Source organism: Falco rusticolus, unplaced genomic scaffold (genome assembly GCF_015220075.1).
Source record: "Falco rusticolus isolate bFalRus1 unplaced genomic scaffold, bFalRus1.pri scaffold_76_arrow_ctg1, whole genome shotgun sequence".
Taxonomy (NCBI): Eukaryota; Metazoa; Chordata; class Aves; order Falconiformes; family Falconidae; genus Falco; species Falco rusticolus.
In genome coordinates, this window is record NW_023618241.1 from 20781 (window position 1) to 37025 (window position 16245).

General features: G+C 54.1%; 4 gene segments (V, D, J or C); 2 read left to right on the forward strand and 2 right to left on the reverse strand.

The window, feature by feature from the left end:
* Positions 1 to 1869: 1869 nt before the first annotated feature.
* On the reverse strand, positions 1870 to 3201 carry LOC119142166. The segment is given in 2 exon segments: positions 1870 to 2286; positions 3157 to 3201. Coding segments are annotated over 2 exon segments (462 nt in total).
* Positions 3202 to 9191: 5990 nt separating this feature from the next.
* LOC119142167 lies at positions 9192 to 9626 on the forward strand (the record flags this gene model as incomplete). The annotated part of the segment is given in 1 exon segment: positions 9192 to 9626. A coding segment is annotated over 1 exon segment (435 nt), but the record flags the coding sequence as incomplete, so codon positions are not given.
* Positions 9627 to 13592: 3966 nt separating this feature from the next.
* Positions 13593 to 14469, forward strand: LOC119142168. The segment is given in 2 exon segments: positions 13593 to 13655; positions 14176 to 14469. Coding segments are annotated over 2 exon segments (357 nt in total).
* Positions 14470 to 14811: 342 nt separating this feature from the next.
* LOC119142170 lies at positions 14812 to 15517 on the reverse strand. The segment is given in 2 exon segments: positions 14812 to 15389; positions 15496 to 15517. Coding segments are annotated over 2 exon segments (600 nt in total).
* Positions 15518 to 16245: the final 728 nt, after the last annotated feature.

Here is a 16245-nt window from a genome sequence, read left to right on the forward strand (position 1 = left end):
GTATCTTCTATTCTCATTTCCCATTCTTATTACCTTTTCTATCACCATTTTTTATTATAGTATTTTATTTAGTACCTTCTGTTCTTATTTTCCATTATTTTATTTTCTATCATCATTTTTTCTTATTTTATTTAGTACCTTCTATTCTTATTTTCCATTATTATTTTCCTTTCTACCACCATTTTTATTACATTCTATTATTTAGTACCTTCTATTCCTGTTTTCCGTTCTTATTTTCTGTTCTATCGCTATTTTTTATTTATTTTATTTTAATTTATTTTGTTCCGTTTAGTACTTAACCTTTATTATTATTTTATGGGGAACACTCGCGGTTTCGTTGTAACTTTCAGTGTCTCGTTAGAAATGCGGGATGGGGGTGGCGGAGAGGAAGAGGAGGGAGAAGGAGAAGAAGGAGAAGGAGCAGGAGAAGGAGGAGAAGGAGCAGGAGAAGAAGAGGAGGAAGAAGAAGAAGGAGAAGGAGAAGAAGAAGAAGAAGGAGAAGAAGACCAAGAAGAAGGAGAAGACGACCAAGAAGGAGAAGACTTGAGTGCTTCCACCACCACCCCTTTCGTTTGGGGCCAAAGCGACTGATGGTTTGGGGCCAACGGTCGGGGCTCGGCGCCGGAGTTGGGGCAACGACCATCACGTTTGGCGCAGCAGTAGGTGGCCGTGTCGTCGTCCCTGAGGCTGCTCATCTGCAGCGTGACCGTGCTCTGGCCGCTGTCCCTGGAGATGGTGAAGCGCCCCTTGACCGACGGCGCGTAGTTGGTGTAGCCACCATCGCTGTAAATACTCGCGACGAACTCGAGCCCCTTCCCGGGCGCCTGCCGCACCCAGAACATTCCGTCGCTGCCGACGGTGACGCTGGAGGCCTGAGCAGGGTCCGGGCTCCATGTCTGCACACGCCGCGTCACCACCGCCGTCCCACCACCCTCCTCCTCCTCCTGGCCGCCCTCCCAGGTAGGACGCCCTGACCCGCTCCCCGGGCGCGGAGACGGGGGTGGTGGGGGTGGGGGAGGGGCGGGCGCCACGCCGGGAGCGGGAGACTCAACCCTGCCCTTCTTCCTTCCCCAGGGCTGCGGGCGGCCGTGCAGCTGGTGGAGTCCGGGGGGGGTCTCCAGACCCCCGGGGGGTCCCTGCGCCTCGTCTGCAAGGGCTCCGGCTTCGACTTCGGCAGCGTCGACATGGGATGGGTGCGGCAGGCGCCCGGGAAGGGGCTCGAGTGGGTCGCCAGTATTAGCAGTGGTGGCAGCACCTGGTACGCGCCGTCGGTCAAGGGGCGCTTCACCATCTCCAGGGACAACGGCCAGAGCACGGTCACGCTGCAGATGAGCAGCCTCTGGGACGACGACACGGCCACCTACTACTGCGCCAGAGGCGCTGACGATGATGCTGATGGTATCGTCCCGCCGGACCCCAGCCCGGGCCCCCCAGTTTGGTACCCCCAGGTCCTTGCCCCAACCTCAACCGTTGGCCCCAAAAATTGACCTTCTCCACCAAACCTTGGTCATGTCCAACCAAACCTTCGTCTTTGGTTCAAAAACTCAACCACTTGTCCCGAACCTTGACCATTTCCACCCAACCGCATCTGGTTGTGCCCCAAAGCTTGGCCTTCTCCACCAAACCCTGACCACGTCCACCAAACATTGACCGTTGGTCCCAAAACTCAACCATTTGCCGTGAAACTTGACCATTTCCACCCAAGCTCATCTGATTCTGACCCAAACCTTGACCCTCTCCACCAAACCTTGACCATTTCCACCAACCATTGACCACCAGCCCCAAACCTCAGCAGTTTACCCCAAACGTGACCACGCGCACCACGTCTCACACGTCCCCATCCAGCCTCACCCATTCCTGCCCCAAACCTCACTCGCTCTGGCCCCAGACGGTGACTCGTTGCGCCCAACCTCCACCTCTGCCCCAGGTCCCAACTGGTTGTGTCCCACAGCTCCAGGCTTCGCCCAAGGGTCCGGGTTTTTGCCCCAAAACTCGTTCCTTTGGAACCAACGTGCCCCAACCACCAGCAGCATCAGCATCTTTGGCGCAGTAGTAGGTGGCCGTGTCGTCGTCCCTGAGGCTGCTCATCTGCAGCGTGACCGTGCTCTGGCCGTTGTCCCTGGAGATGGTGAAGCGCCCCTTGACCGACGGCGCGTACTCGGTGTAGCCACCATCGCTGTAAATACTCGCGACGAACTCGAGCCCCTTCCCGGGCGCCTGCTGCACCCAGTTCATGCCGACGCTGCCGAAGGCGAAGCCGGAGCCCTTGCAGACGAGCTGTAGGCCCTCACCCAGAACATTCCACCAAGCCCAGACCCTGGTGAGGGCTCAGGTGTCACCTTCAGCAGCCACGGAATGTTCTGGGTGCGGCAGGCGCCTGGGAAGGGGCTCGAGTACGTCGCGAGTATCAACAAGGATGGTGGCACCATCAGGTACGCGCCGTCGGTCAAGGGGCGCTTCACCATCTCCAGGGACAGCGGCCAGAGCACGGTCACGCTGCAGATGAGCAGCCTCAGGGACGGCGACACGGCCACCTACTGCTGCGCCAAAAGTGCTTATGGTGGTTGGGGCCGTGACGGCGGCGCGGAGCCCCGACCCCCCTACGCTGCGTCCCCGAACCTGCCCCAACCTCCTGCACCCGGCCCCGACCCTCGGGCCAAGGCGCCGCCTCTTGGCCCCAACCTCGACCGCTGGCCGCAAAGCTGGGCCTGATCCACCAAACCTTGGCCATGGCCACCGACCTCAACCGTTGCCCCAAACCTCGGCCACTGGCCCCAAACGCCAACTGTTTCCCGTGAGCCGTGACCGTCTCCACCAGCCCTTGGCCATTGCGTCCAAAACTCAACCGCCGGCCCCAAACCTTGGCCATTTCCTCTGGACCACATCTAGTTTGGCCCCAAAGCTTGGCATTCTCCACCCAACCTTGACCCAGTCCAACAAACCCTTGGCCACTGGTCCCACAGCTCCACCAGTTGCCCCGAACCTTGACCATTTGCCCGTAACCTTGCCAACTTGCCCAAAACCTTGATGATTTACCCCAAATCTCAACCGTTTGAGCCAAACCTTGACCATTTGCCCCGAACGTTGACCATGTCCACCAAACTTTGACCGTTTGCCCAAAACCTTAACCATTTACCCAAAATCTTGACCATTTACCCCAAACCTCACCAGTTTCCCTCGAATCTTGACCATTTGCCCCATACCTTGATGGTTTGCCCCAAACCTTGACCATCTGCCCAAAAATCTTGACCATTTCCACCAAACTGTGACTATTTGCCCAAAACCTTGAGCATTTGCCCCCAATCTCGACCATTTCTACCAAATCTCGACCATTTGCCCCAAAACTTGCCCATTTGCCCAAAACCTTGATGATTTGCCCCAAATCTCAACCATTTGCCCCAAATCTCGACCATCTACCCCAAACCTCAACTCTTTCCCTCAACCTTGACCATTTACCCCAAACCTCAGCTGTTCCCCTCAAACCTTGCCCGTTTGCCCAAAACCTTGACGATTTGCCCCAAACCTTGCCCATTTGCCCCCAGCCTTGCCCATTTGCCCAAAACCTTGACGATTTGCCCCAAACCTCACCCGCTGACCCCCAGCCTTGCCCATTTGCCCCAAACCTTGACGATTTGCCCCAAACCTCACCCGCTGGCCCCCAGCCTTGCCCGTTTCCCCCCACCCGCACCTGCTTTTGCCCCAGACCGTGACCATTCCCCCCTCCCAGCACCGTCCCCGTGCCCTGAGCCTGGATCCCCGCCGGGCACCCAGCCCCCGCCCTCGTGCGCTTCATGATTAACCTTAATTAAGAGGGGACGGGGGAAGGGGGTGCCATTTAATTATTAGCCCTAATACACGTAATTAGTGGCTCGAACGAGCTAATTATGGGCTGTAATTTTGAGCGCCGGGGACTGAATTCGGTTTATAGCCCCGGAACGCTTAATTATTAGCAAGAATAGAGTTAATTTTTTTTTTAGCGCTAATTAAAAGGAGCAGGGTGATAGATTTAATTGTGCGCTGACATCCAGGTGCCGGGGGGGGGGGGGAGGGTCGGACCCGGCGGCCACGCCCCCCCGCCGGGGGGTTCGGGACCACCGCTGGGTATTTTGGGCGCCGGCAGCTGCGCGGGGGGGCTGGGCACCGGGGGGGTGGGGGAGGGGAGCGGGGGAGGGGGGGCGGCGGCGGCGGCACCTGCGCGCCCGAAATACCCCGCGGGGTGACGGGAGCAGCGGGTCGCGCCGCGCGGGGGGGGGGTGTGGGGGGGGTGTTTTTTATGGATTTTATTCATTTCACCCATTTTCAGCGTTTACAGGTTGCGATGTTTCCCGTTATGATTTTCGGTGATTATTTGCGATTATCATTTTTCATTGTTGCTTACATTTTCGATAATTATTTTCTGTTTCATTTTCTATTCTTATCTTCTTATTTTCCATTCTTATTTTCCATTCTTATTTTCCATTCTTTTCTTTATCACCATTTTTTATTATTTTATTTTATTTAGCACCCTCTATTCTTATTTTCCATTCTTAATTTCTTTCCTATCACTATTTTTTATCACATTATTTTATTTAGCATCTTCTGTTCTCATTTCCCGTTATTATTTTCTTTTCTATCACCGTTTTTGATTATTTTATTTTATTTAGCATCTTCTATTCTTATTTTCCATTCTTTTCTTTCTTAACACCGTTTTTTATTATTTTACTTTATTTACTAACTTCTATTTTTATTTTCCATTCTTATTTTCTTTTCCATCACTATTTTTTGTCATATTATTTTATTTTATTTACTATCTCCTATTCTCATTTCCTGTTATTTTTTTTCTATCACCATTTTTTATTATTTTATTTTATTTAGTATCTTCTATTCTCATTTCCCATTCTTATTACCTTTTCTATCACCATTTTTTATTATAGTATTTTATTTAGTACCTTCTGTTCTTATTTTCCATTATTTTATTTTCTATCATCATTTTTTCTTATTTTATTTAGTACCTTCTATTCTTATTTTCCATTATTATTTTCCTTTCTACCACCATTTTTATTACATTCTATTATTTAGTACCTTCTATTCCTGTTTTCCGTTCTTATTTTCTGTTCTATCGCTATTTTTTATTTATTTTATTTTAATTTATTTTGTTCCGTTTAGTACTTAACCTTTATTATTATTTTATGGGGAACACTCGCGGTTTCGTTGCAACTTTCAGTGTCTCGTTAGAAATGCGGGATGGGGGTGGCGGAGAGGAAGAGGAGGGAGAAGGAGAAGGAGGAGAAGGAGCAGGAGAAGGAGGAGAAGGAGCAGGAGAAGAAGAGGAGGAAGAAGAAGAAGGAGAAGGAGAAGAAGAAGAAGAAGGAGAAGAAGACCAAGAAGAAGGAGAAGACGACCAAGAAGGAGAAGACTTGAGTGCTTCCACCACCACCCCTTTCGTTTGGGGCCAAAGCGACTGATGGTTTGGGGCCAACGGTCGGGGCTCGGCGCCGGAGTTGGGGCAACGACCATCACGTTTGGCGCAGCAGTAGGTGGCCGTGTCGTCGTCCCTGAGGCTGCTCATCTGCAGCGTGACCGTGCTCAGGCCGCTGTCCCTGGAGATGGTGAAGCGCCCCTTGACCGACGGCGCGTACTCGGTGTAGCCACCATCATTGTTGATAACCGCGACGAGCTCGAGCCCCTTCCCGGGTGCCTGCCGCACCCAGAACATTCCGGAGCTGCGGACGGTGACTCTGGAGGCCTCAGCAGGGTCTGGGCTTGGTGGAATGTTCTGGGTGAGGGTCTACAGCTGGTGGAGTCCGGGGGGGGTCTCCAGACCCCCGGGGGGTCCCTGCGCCTCGTCTGCAAGGGCTCCGGCTTCGACTTCGGCAGCTTCGGCATGGGATGGGTGCGGCAGGCGCCCGGGAAGGGGCTCGAGTTCGTCGCGGGTATTTACAGCAGTGGTGGCAGCACCTGGTACGCGCCGTCGGTCAAGGGGCGCTTCACCATCTCCAGGGACAACGGCCAGAGCACGGTCACGCTGCAGATGAGCAGCCTCAGGGACGGCGACACGGCCACCTACTGCTGCGCCAAACGTGATGGTGCTGCTGGTGGCTGGGGCACGTTGGCCGCAAATCAACGAGTTTTGGGGCAAACACCCGGAGCCTTGGGCGAAGCCTGGGGACGTGGGACACAAGCAGTTAATTCGGCCCGTTGGGGCTGATAATTCACTCTCTGAGGCCTCACAGCTCCATTCACCTGCCGTCCTGCCTAAATGAGGGCTGATAATTAAGTCCTTTGGGCTCATAATTAGATTTATTCTCCATCCCGCCAGCACTGCAGGTAATAATCAGGCCCATGAGTGTTAATAACTAAGGGTGTTAGCACCAATAATTACATTTATTTCCCATGCCTCCAGCTTTATGGCAAATAATCAGGCCCATGAGCGTTAACGCTTAAGTATATTAGGGCTAATAATTAGGCCTGTTGGGGCTGATAATTAATTTCACAAACACCCACCCCCCCAGCCACCCTAAACGAGGGCTAATAATTAGGCCTGTTTGGGATATGTAATATAATTCACTCCCAGGCCACCCTAAATGAAGGTTAGTAATTAGGCCTGATGGGGCTGATAATTAATTTCACACACACCCAGCCATGCTAAATGAGGGCTAATAATTAGGCCTGTTGGGGCTGATAATTAATTTCACAAACACCCACCCCCCCAGCCACCCTAAATGAGGGCTAATAATTAGGCCTGTTGGGGCTGATAATTAAATTCACCCCCAGGCCACCCTAAATGAGGGCTAATAATTAGGCCTGTTGGGATTGTAATTAATTTCACACAGACGCACACCCCCAGTCCCCATAAATTATGGCTAATAATTAGGCCTGTTAGCGCCTGTAATTAAATTCACTTCCAGGCCACCCTAAATTATGGCTAATAATTAGGCCTGTTGGGGCTGGTAATTAAATTCACCCCCAGCCACCCTAAATGAGGGCTAATAATTAGGCTTGTTGGGGCTTGTAATTAAATCCACAAACACCCACTCCCCCAGCCACCCTAAATGAGGGCTACTAATTAGGCCTGTTAGGGATATGTAATTAATTTCACACACACACCCCAGCCACCCTAAATGAGGGCGAATAATTAGGCCTGTTGGGGCTGATAATTAATTTCACAAACACCCACCCCCCCAGCCACACTAAATGAGGCCCAATAATTAGGCCTGTTTGGGATATGTAATTAATTTCACTCCCAGGCCACCCTAAATGAGGGCGAATAATTAGGCCTGTTGGGGCTGATAATTAATTTCACAAACACCCACCCCCCCAGCCACCCTAAATGAGGGCTAATAATTAGGCCTGTTGGGGCTCATAATTAAATTCACCCCCAGCCACCCTAAATGAGGGCTAATAATTAGGCTTGTTGGGGCTTGTAATTAATTTCACAAACGCCCACTCCCCCGGCCACCCTAAATGAGGGCTAATAATTAGGCCTGTTGGGGCTCATAATTAAATTCACCCCCAGCCACCCTAAATGAGGGCTAATAATTAGGCCTGTTGGGGCTCATAATTAATTTCACATACCCCCAGCCACGCTAAATGAGGGCTAATAATTAGGCCTGTTGGGATTGTAATTAATTTCACACAGACGCACACCCCCAGTCACCATAAATTATGGCTAATAATTAGTCCTGTTAGCGCCTGTAATTAAATTCACCCCCAGGCCACCATAAATTATGGCTAATAATTAGGCCTGTTGGGGCTGGTAATTAAATTCACCGCCAGCCACCCTAAATGAGGGCTAATAATTAGGCTTGTTGGGGCTTGTAATTAATTTCACAAACGCCCACTCCCCCAGCCACCCTAAATGAGGGCTAATAATTAGGCCTGTTAGGGATATGTAATTAATTTCACACACACACCCCAGCCACCCTAAATGAGGGCGAATAATTAGGCCTGTTGGGGATTGTAATTAAATTCACCCCCAGCCACCCTAAATGAGGGCTAATTATTAGGCCTGTTGGGGATTGTAATTAAATTCACCCCCAGCCACCCTAAATGAGGGCTAATAATTAGGCCTGTTGGGATTGTAATTAATTTCACACAGACACACACCCCAGTCCCCATAAATTATGGCTAATAATTAGTCCTGTTAGCGCCTGTAATTAAATTCACTTCCAGGCCACCATAAATTATGGCTAATAATTAGGCCTGTTAGTGCCTGTAATTAAATTCACCCCCAGGCCTCCCTAAATGAGGGCTAATAATTAGGCTTGTTGGGGCTGGTAATTAAATTCACCCCCAGGCCACCCTAAATGAGGGCTAATAATTAGGCCTGTTGGGGCTGATAATTAATTTCACACACACCCACCCCCCCAGCCACCCTAAACGAGGGCTAATAATTAGGCCTGTTGGGGATTGCCACCCTAAATTAATCAGCCCCAACAGGCCTAATTATTAGCCCTCGTTTAGGGTGGCCTGGGAGTGAAACCGGGTGAGATCTGGTGCAAAACCCTTGATATTTGGGGCAAATGGACGAGGTTTGGGGCAAGTGGATGAAGTTTGGGGCAGAACCGGTGGGAGCTTGCGGCAAACGGTCGGGAATTGGCACGATGACGGTTGAGGTTAGCGGTAAAGGGTCGAGGCCTGGTGGAAACGGTCAAGGCTTGGGCAAAACCGGATGAGGTTTGGCGGGAATGGTCAAGGGTCCTGGAAAACGGTGGAGGTCCGAGGCCAGTGGCCGAGGTCGGGGGCCAGTGGTCGAGGTTTGGGGCAACGGTTGAGGTCGGTGGCCATGGCCAAGGTTTGGTGGATCAGGCCCAGCTTTGCGGCCAGCGGTCGAGGTTGGGGCCAAGAGGCGGCGCCTTGGCCCGAGGGTCGGGGCCGGGTGCAGGAGGTTGGGGCAGGTTCGGGGACGCAGCGTAGGGGGGTCGGGGCTCCGCGCCGCCGTCACGGCCAGCGCCACCACGAGCATCTTTGGCGCAGCAGTAGGTGGCCGTGTCGTCGTCCCTGAGGCTGCTCATCTGCAGCGTGACCGTGCTCTGGCCGCTGTCCCTGGAGATGGTGAAGCGCCCCTTGACCGACGGCGCGTACCTGGTGGTGCCACCACTGCTGTAAATACCCGCGACGAACTCGAGCCCCTTCCCGGGCGCCTGCCGCACCCAGAACATTCCGTGGCTGCTGAAGGTGACACCTGAGCCCTCACCGGGGTCTGGGCTTGGTGGAATGTTCTGGGTGAGGGCCTGCAGCTCGTCTGCAAGGGCTCCGGCTTCACCTTCGGCAGCGTCGGCATGAACTGGGTGCGGCAGGCGCCCGGGAAGGGGCTCGAGTTCGTTGCGAGGATTAGCAGCGATGGTGGCTACACCGAGTACGCGCCGTCGGTCAAGGGGCGCTTCACCATCTCCAGGGACAGCGGCCAGAGCACGGTCACGCTGCAGATGAGCAGCCTCAGGGACGACGACACGGCCACCTACTACTGCGCCAAAGATGCTGATGCTGGTGGTGGTTGGGGCACGTTGGTTCCAAAGGAACGAGTTTTGGGGCAAAAAACCGGACCCTTGGGCGAAGCCTGGAGATGTGGGACACAACCAGTTGGGACCTGGGGCAGAGGTGGAGGCTGGGCGCAACGAGTCACCGTCTGGGGCCAGAGCGAGTGAGGTTTGGGGCAGGAATGGGTGAGGCTGGATGGGGACGTGTGAGACGTGGTGCGCGTGGTCACGTTTGGGGTAAACTGCTGAGGTTTGGGGCTGGTGGTCAATGGTTGGTGGAAATGGTCAAGGCTTGGTGGAGAAGGTCAAGGTTTGGGTCAAAATCAGATGAGCTTGGGTGGAAATGGTCAAGTTTCACGGCAAATGGCTGAGTTTTGGGACCAACGGTCAATGTTTGGTGGACGTGGTCAGGGTTTGGTGGAGAAGGCCAAGCTTTGGGGCACAACCAGATGCGGTTGGGTGGAAATGGTCAAGGTTCGGGACAACTGGTTGAGTTTTTGGACCAAAGACGAAGGTTTGGTTGGACACGACCAAGGTTTGGGGCCCACGGTTGAGGTTGGGCCAAGGACCTGGGGGTACCAAACTGGGGGGCCCGGGCTGGGGTCCGGCGGGACGATACCATCAGCATCATCGTCAGCGCCTCTGGCGCAGTAGTAGGTGGCCGTGTCGTCGTCCCAGAGGCTGCTCATCTGCAGCGTGACCGTGCTCTGGCCGTTGTCCCTGGAGATGGTGAAGCGCCCCTTGACCGACGGCGCGTAGTAGGTGTGGCGACCACTGCTGCTCATACCCGCGACGTACTCGAGCCCCTTCCCGGGCGCCTGCCGCACCCACTCCATGCCGAAGCTGCCGAAGGCGAAGCCGGAGCCCTTGCAGACGAGGCGCAGGGACCCCCCGGGGGTCTGGAGACCCCCCCCGGACTCCACCAGCTGCACGGCCGCCCGCAGCCCTGGGGAAGGAAGAAGGGCAGGGTTGAGTCTCCCGCTCCCGGCGTGGCGCCCGCCCCTCCCCCACCCCCACCACCCCCGTCTCCGCGCCCGGGGAGCGGGTCAGGGCGTCCTACCTGGGAGGGCGGCCAGGAGGAGGAGGAGGGTGGTGGGACGGCGGTGGTGACGCGGCGTGTGCAGACATGGAGCCCGGACCCTGCTCAGGCCTCCAGCGTCACCGTCGGCAGCGACGGAATGTTCTGGGTGCGGCAGGCACCCGGGAAGGGGCTCGAGCTCGTCGCGGGTATCAACAGCGGTGGTGGCACCACCAGGTACGCGCCGTCAGTCAAGGGGCGCTTCACCATCTCCAGGGACAGCGGCCAGAGCACGGTCACGCTGCAGATGAGCAGCCTCAGGGACGACGACACGGCCACCTACTGCTGCGCCAAACGTGATGGTCGTTGCCCCAACTCCGGCGCCGAGCCCCGACCGTTGGCCCCAAACCATCAGTCGCTTTGGCCCCAAACGAAAGGGGTGGTGGTGGAAGCACTCATGTCTTCTCCTTCTTGGTCGTCTTCTTCTTCTTCTTGGTCTTCTTCTCCTTCTTCTTCTTTTTCTCCTTCTCCTTCTTCTTCTTCTTCCTCCTTTTCTTCTCCTGCTCCTTCTCCTCCTTCTCCTGCTCCTTCTCCTTCTTCTCCTTCTCCCTCCTCTTCCTCTCCGCCACCCCCATCCCACATTTCTAACGAGACACTGAAAGTTGCAACGAAACTGCGAGTGTTCCCCATAAAATAATAATAAAGGTTAAGTACTAAACGGAACAAAATAAATTAAAATAAAATAAATAAAAAATAGCGATAGAACAGAAAATAAGAACGGAAAACAGGAATAGAAGGTACTAAATAATAGAATGTAATAAAAATGGTGGTAGAAAGGAAAATAATAATGGAAAATAAGAATAGAAGGTACTAAATAAAATAAGAAAAAATGATGATAGAAAATAAAATAATGGAAAATAAGAAGAGAAGGTACTAAATAAAATACTATAATAAAAAATGGTGATAGAAAAGGTAATAAGAATGGGAAATGAGAATAGAAGATACTAAATAAAATAAAATAATAAAAAACGGTGATAGAAAAAAAATAACAGGAAATGAGAATAGGAGATAGTAAATAAAATAAAATAATATGACAAAAAATAGTGATGGAAAAGAAAATAAGAATGGAAAATAAAAATAGAAGTTAGTAAATAAAGTAAAATAATAAAAAATGGTGTTAAGAAAGAAAAGAATGGAAAATAAGAATAGAAGATGCTAAATAAAATAAAATAAAATAATCAAAAACGGTGATAGAAAAGAAAATAATAACGGGAAATGAGAACAGAAGATGCTAAATAAAATAATGTGATAAAAAATAGTGATAGGAAAGAAATTAAGAATGGAAAATAAGAATAGAGGGTGCTAAATAAAATAAAATAATAAAAAATGGTGATAAAGAAAAGAATGGAAAATAAGAATGGAAAATAAGAATGGAAAATAAGAAGATAAGAATAGAAAATGAAACAGAAAATAATTATCGAAAATGTAAGCAACAATGAAAAATGATAATCGCAAATAATCACCGAAAATCATAACGGGAAACATCGCAACCTGTAAACGCTGAAAATGGGTGAAATGAATAAAATCCATAAAAAACACCCCCCCCACCCCCCCCCCCCGCGCGGCGCGACCCGCTGCTCCCGTCACCCCGCGGGGTATTTCGGGCGCGCAGGTGCCGCCGCCGCCGCCCCCCCTCCCCCGCTCCCCTCCCCCACCCCCCGGTGCCCAGCCCCCCCGCGCAGCTGCCGGCGCCCAAAATACCCAGGGGTGGTCCCGAACCCCCCGGCGGGGGGGCGTGGCCGCCGGGTCCGACCCTCCCCCCCCCCCCCCCCGGCACCTGGATGTCAGCGCACAATTAAATCTATCACCCTGCTCCTTTTAATTAGCGCTAAAAAAAAAATTAACTCTATTGTTGCTAATAATTAAGCGTTCCGGGGCTATAAACCGAATTCAGTCCCCGGCGCTCAAAATTACAGCCCATAATTAGCTCGTTCGAGCCACTAATTACGTGTATTAGGGCTAATAATTAAATGGCACCCCCTTCCCCCGTCCCCTCTTAATTAAGGTTAATCATGAAGCGCACGAGGGCGGGGGCTGGGTGCCCGGCGGGGATCCAGGCTCAGGGCACGGGGACGGTGCTGGGAGGGGGGAATGGTCACGGTCTGGGGCAAAAGCAGGTGCGGGTGGGGGGAAACGGGCAAGGCTGGGGGCCAGCGGGTGAGGTTTGGGGCAAATCGTCAAGGTTTTGGGCAAATGGGCAAGGCTGGGGGCAAATGGGCGAGGTTTGGGGCAAATCGTCAAGGTTTTGGGCAAACGGGCAAGGTTTGAGGGGAACAGCTGAGGTTTGGGGTAAATGGTCAAGGTTTTGGGGCAGACGGTCGAGATTTGGGGCAAATGGTCAATGTTTTGGGCGTACGGTCAAGGTTTGGGGCAAATGGTCGAGATGTAGAGCAAATGGTCAAGGTTTGGGGCAAATCATCAAGGTTTTGGGCAAAAGGGCAAGTTATGGGCAAACGGTCGAGATTTGGGGCAAATGGTCAAGGTTGAGGGAAAGAGTTGAGGTTTGGGGTAGATGGTCGAGATTTGGGGCAAATGGTTGAGATTTGGGGCAAATCATCAAGGTTTTGGGCAAATGGGCAAGTTTTGGGGCAAATGGTCGAGATTTGGTGGAAATGGTCGAGATTGGGGGCAAATGCTCAAGGTTTTGGGCAAATAGTCACAGTTTGGTGGAAATGGTCAAGATTTTTGGGCAGATGGTCAAGGTTTGGGGCAAACCATCAAGGTATGGGGCAAATGGTCAAGATTTGAGGGAAACTGGTGAGGTTTGGGGTAAATGGTCAAGATTTTGGGTAAATGGTTAAGGTTTTGGGCAAACGGTCAAAGTTTGGTGGACATGGTCAACGTTCGGGGCAAATGGTCAAGGTTTGGCTCAAACGGTTGAGATTTGGGGTAAATCATCAAGGTTTTGGGCAAATTGGCAAGGTTACGGGCAAATGGTCAAGGTTCGGGGCAACTGGTGGAGCTGTGGGACCAGTGGCCAAGGTTTTGTTGGACTGGGTCAAGGTTGGGTGGAGAATGCCAAGCGTTGGGGCCAAACTAGATGTGGTCCAGAGGAAATGGCCGAGGTTTGGGGCCGGCGGTTGAGGCTTGGACGCAATGGCCAAGGACTGGTGGAGACGGTCACGGCTCACGGGAAACAGTTGGCGTTTGGGGCCAGTGGCCGAGGTTTGGGGCAACGGTTGAGGTCGGTGGCCATGGCCAAGGTTTGGTGGATCAGGCCCAGCTTTGCGGCCAGCGGTCGAGGTTGGGGCCAAGAGGCGGCGCCTTGGCCCGAGGGTCGGGGCCGGGTGCAGGAGGTTGGGGCAGGTTCGGGGACGCGGCGTAGGGGGGTCGGGGCTCCGCGCCGCCGTCACGGCCACCACCACCATAAGCATCTTTGGCGCAGCAGTAGGTGGCCGTGTCGTCGTCCCTGAGGCTGCTCATCTGCAGCGTGACCGTGCTCTGGCCGCTGTCCCTGGAGATGGTGAAGCGCCCCTTGACCGACGGCGCGTACCTGGTGGTGCCACCACTGCTGTAAATACCCGCGACGAACTCGAGCCCCTTCCCGGGCGCCTGCCGCACCCAGAACATTCCGTGGCTGCTGAAGGTGACACCTGAGCCCTCACCGGGGTCTGGGCTTGGTGGAATGTTCTGGGTGAGGGCCTACAGCTCGTCTGCAAGGGCTCCGGCTTCGCCTTCGGCAGCGTCGGCATGATCTGGGTGCGGCAGGCGCCCGGGAAGGGGCTCGAGTTCGTCGCGAGGATTAGCAGCGATGGTGGCTACACCGAGTACGCGCCGTCGGTCAAGGGGCGCTTCACCATCTCCAGGGACAACGGCCAGAGCACGGTCACGCTGCAGATGAGCAGCCTCAGGGACGACGACACGGCCACCTACTACTGCGCCAAAGAAGGTGGTGCTGGTGGTGGTTGGGGCACGTTGGTTCCAAAGGAATGAGTTTTGGGGCAAAAACCCGGACCCTTGGGCGAAGCCTGGGGACGTGGGACACAACCAGTTGGGACCTGGGGCAGAGGTGGAGGCTGGGCGCAACGAGTCACCGTCTGGGGCCAGAGCGAGTGAGGTTTGGGGCAGGAATGGGTGAGGCTGGATGGGGACGTGTGAGACGTGGTGCGCGTGGTCACGTTTGGGGTAAACTGCTGAGGTTTGGGGCTGGTGGTCAGTGGTTGGTGGAAATGGTCAAGGCTTGGTGGAGAAGGTCAAGGTTTGGGTCAAAATCAGATGAGCTTGGGTGGAAATGGTCAAGTTTCACGGCAAATGGTTGAGTTTTGGGACCAACGGTCAATGTTTGGTGGACGTGGTCAGGGTTTGGTGGAGAAGGCCAAGCTTTGGGGCACAACCAGGTGCGGTTGGGTGGAAATGGTCAAGGTTCGGGACAACTGGTTGAGTTTTTGGACCAAAGTTGAAGGGTTGGTGGACATGACCAAGGTTTGGTGGATCAGGCCAAGCTTTGGGGCCCACGGTTGAGGTTGGGCCAAGGACCTGGGGGTACCAAACTGGGGGGCCCGGGCTGGGGTCCGGCGGGACGATACCATCAGCATCATCGTCAGCGCCTCTGGCGCAGCAGTAGGTGGCCGTGTCGTCGTCCCAGAGGCTGCTCATCTGCAGCGTGACCGTGCTCTGGCCGCTGTCCCTGGAGATGGTGAAGCGCCCCTTGACCGACGGCGCGTAGTAGGTGTGGCGACCACTGCTGCTAATACCCGCGACGTACTCGAGCCCCTTCCCGGGCGCCTGCCGCACCCACTCCATGCCGAAGCTGCCGAAGGCGAAGCCGGAGCCCTTGCAGACGAGGCGCAGGGACCCCCCGGGGGTCTGGAGACCCCCCCCGGACTCCACCAGCTGCACGGCCGCCCGCAGCCCTGGGGAAGGAAGAAGGGCAGGGTTGAGTCTCCCGCTCCCGGCGTGGCGCCCGCCCCGCCCCCACCCCCACCACCCCTGTCTCCGTGCCCGGGGAGCGGGTCAGACCTCCACCAAAATTTGGCCACATGCCCCAAACCTTGGCCATTGTCCCCAAACCTTGGCCATTGGGCCCGCAACTCAACTAGTTGCCCCAAAGCTTCACCTTCTCCACCAAGCCTTGACCATTTCCACCAACCACTGACCACCAGCCCCAAACCTCAGCAGTTTACCCCAAACGTGACCACGCGCACCACGTCTCACACGTCCCCATCCAGCCTCACCCATTCCTGCCCCAAACCTCACTCGCTCTGGCCCCAGACGGTGACTCGTTGCGCCCAGCCTCCACCTCTGCCCCAGGTCCCAACTGGTTGTGTCCCACAGCTCCAGGCTTCGCCCAAGGGTCCGGGTTTTCGCCCCAAAACTCGTTCCTTTGGAACCAACGTGCCCCAACCACCACCAGCACCACCTTCTTTGGCGCAGTAGTAGGTGGCCGTGTCGTCGTCCCTGAGGCTGCTCATCTGCAGCGTGACCGTGCTCTGGCCGCTGTCCCTGGAGACGGTGAAGCGCCCCTTGACCGACGGCGCGTAGCTGCTCCAACCACCACTGTCGGTGATACTCGCGACGAGCCCCTTCCCGGGCGCCTGCCGCACCCAGAACATTCCGGAGCTGTGGACGGTGACTCTGGAGGCCTCAGCAGGGTCTGGGCTTGGTGGAATGTTCTGGGTGAGGGTCTACAGCTGGTGGAGTCTGGGGGGGGGTCTCCAGACCCCCGGGGGGTCCCTGCGCCTCGTCTGCAAGGGCTCCGGCTTCGCCTTC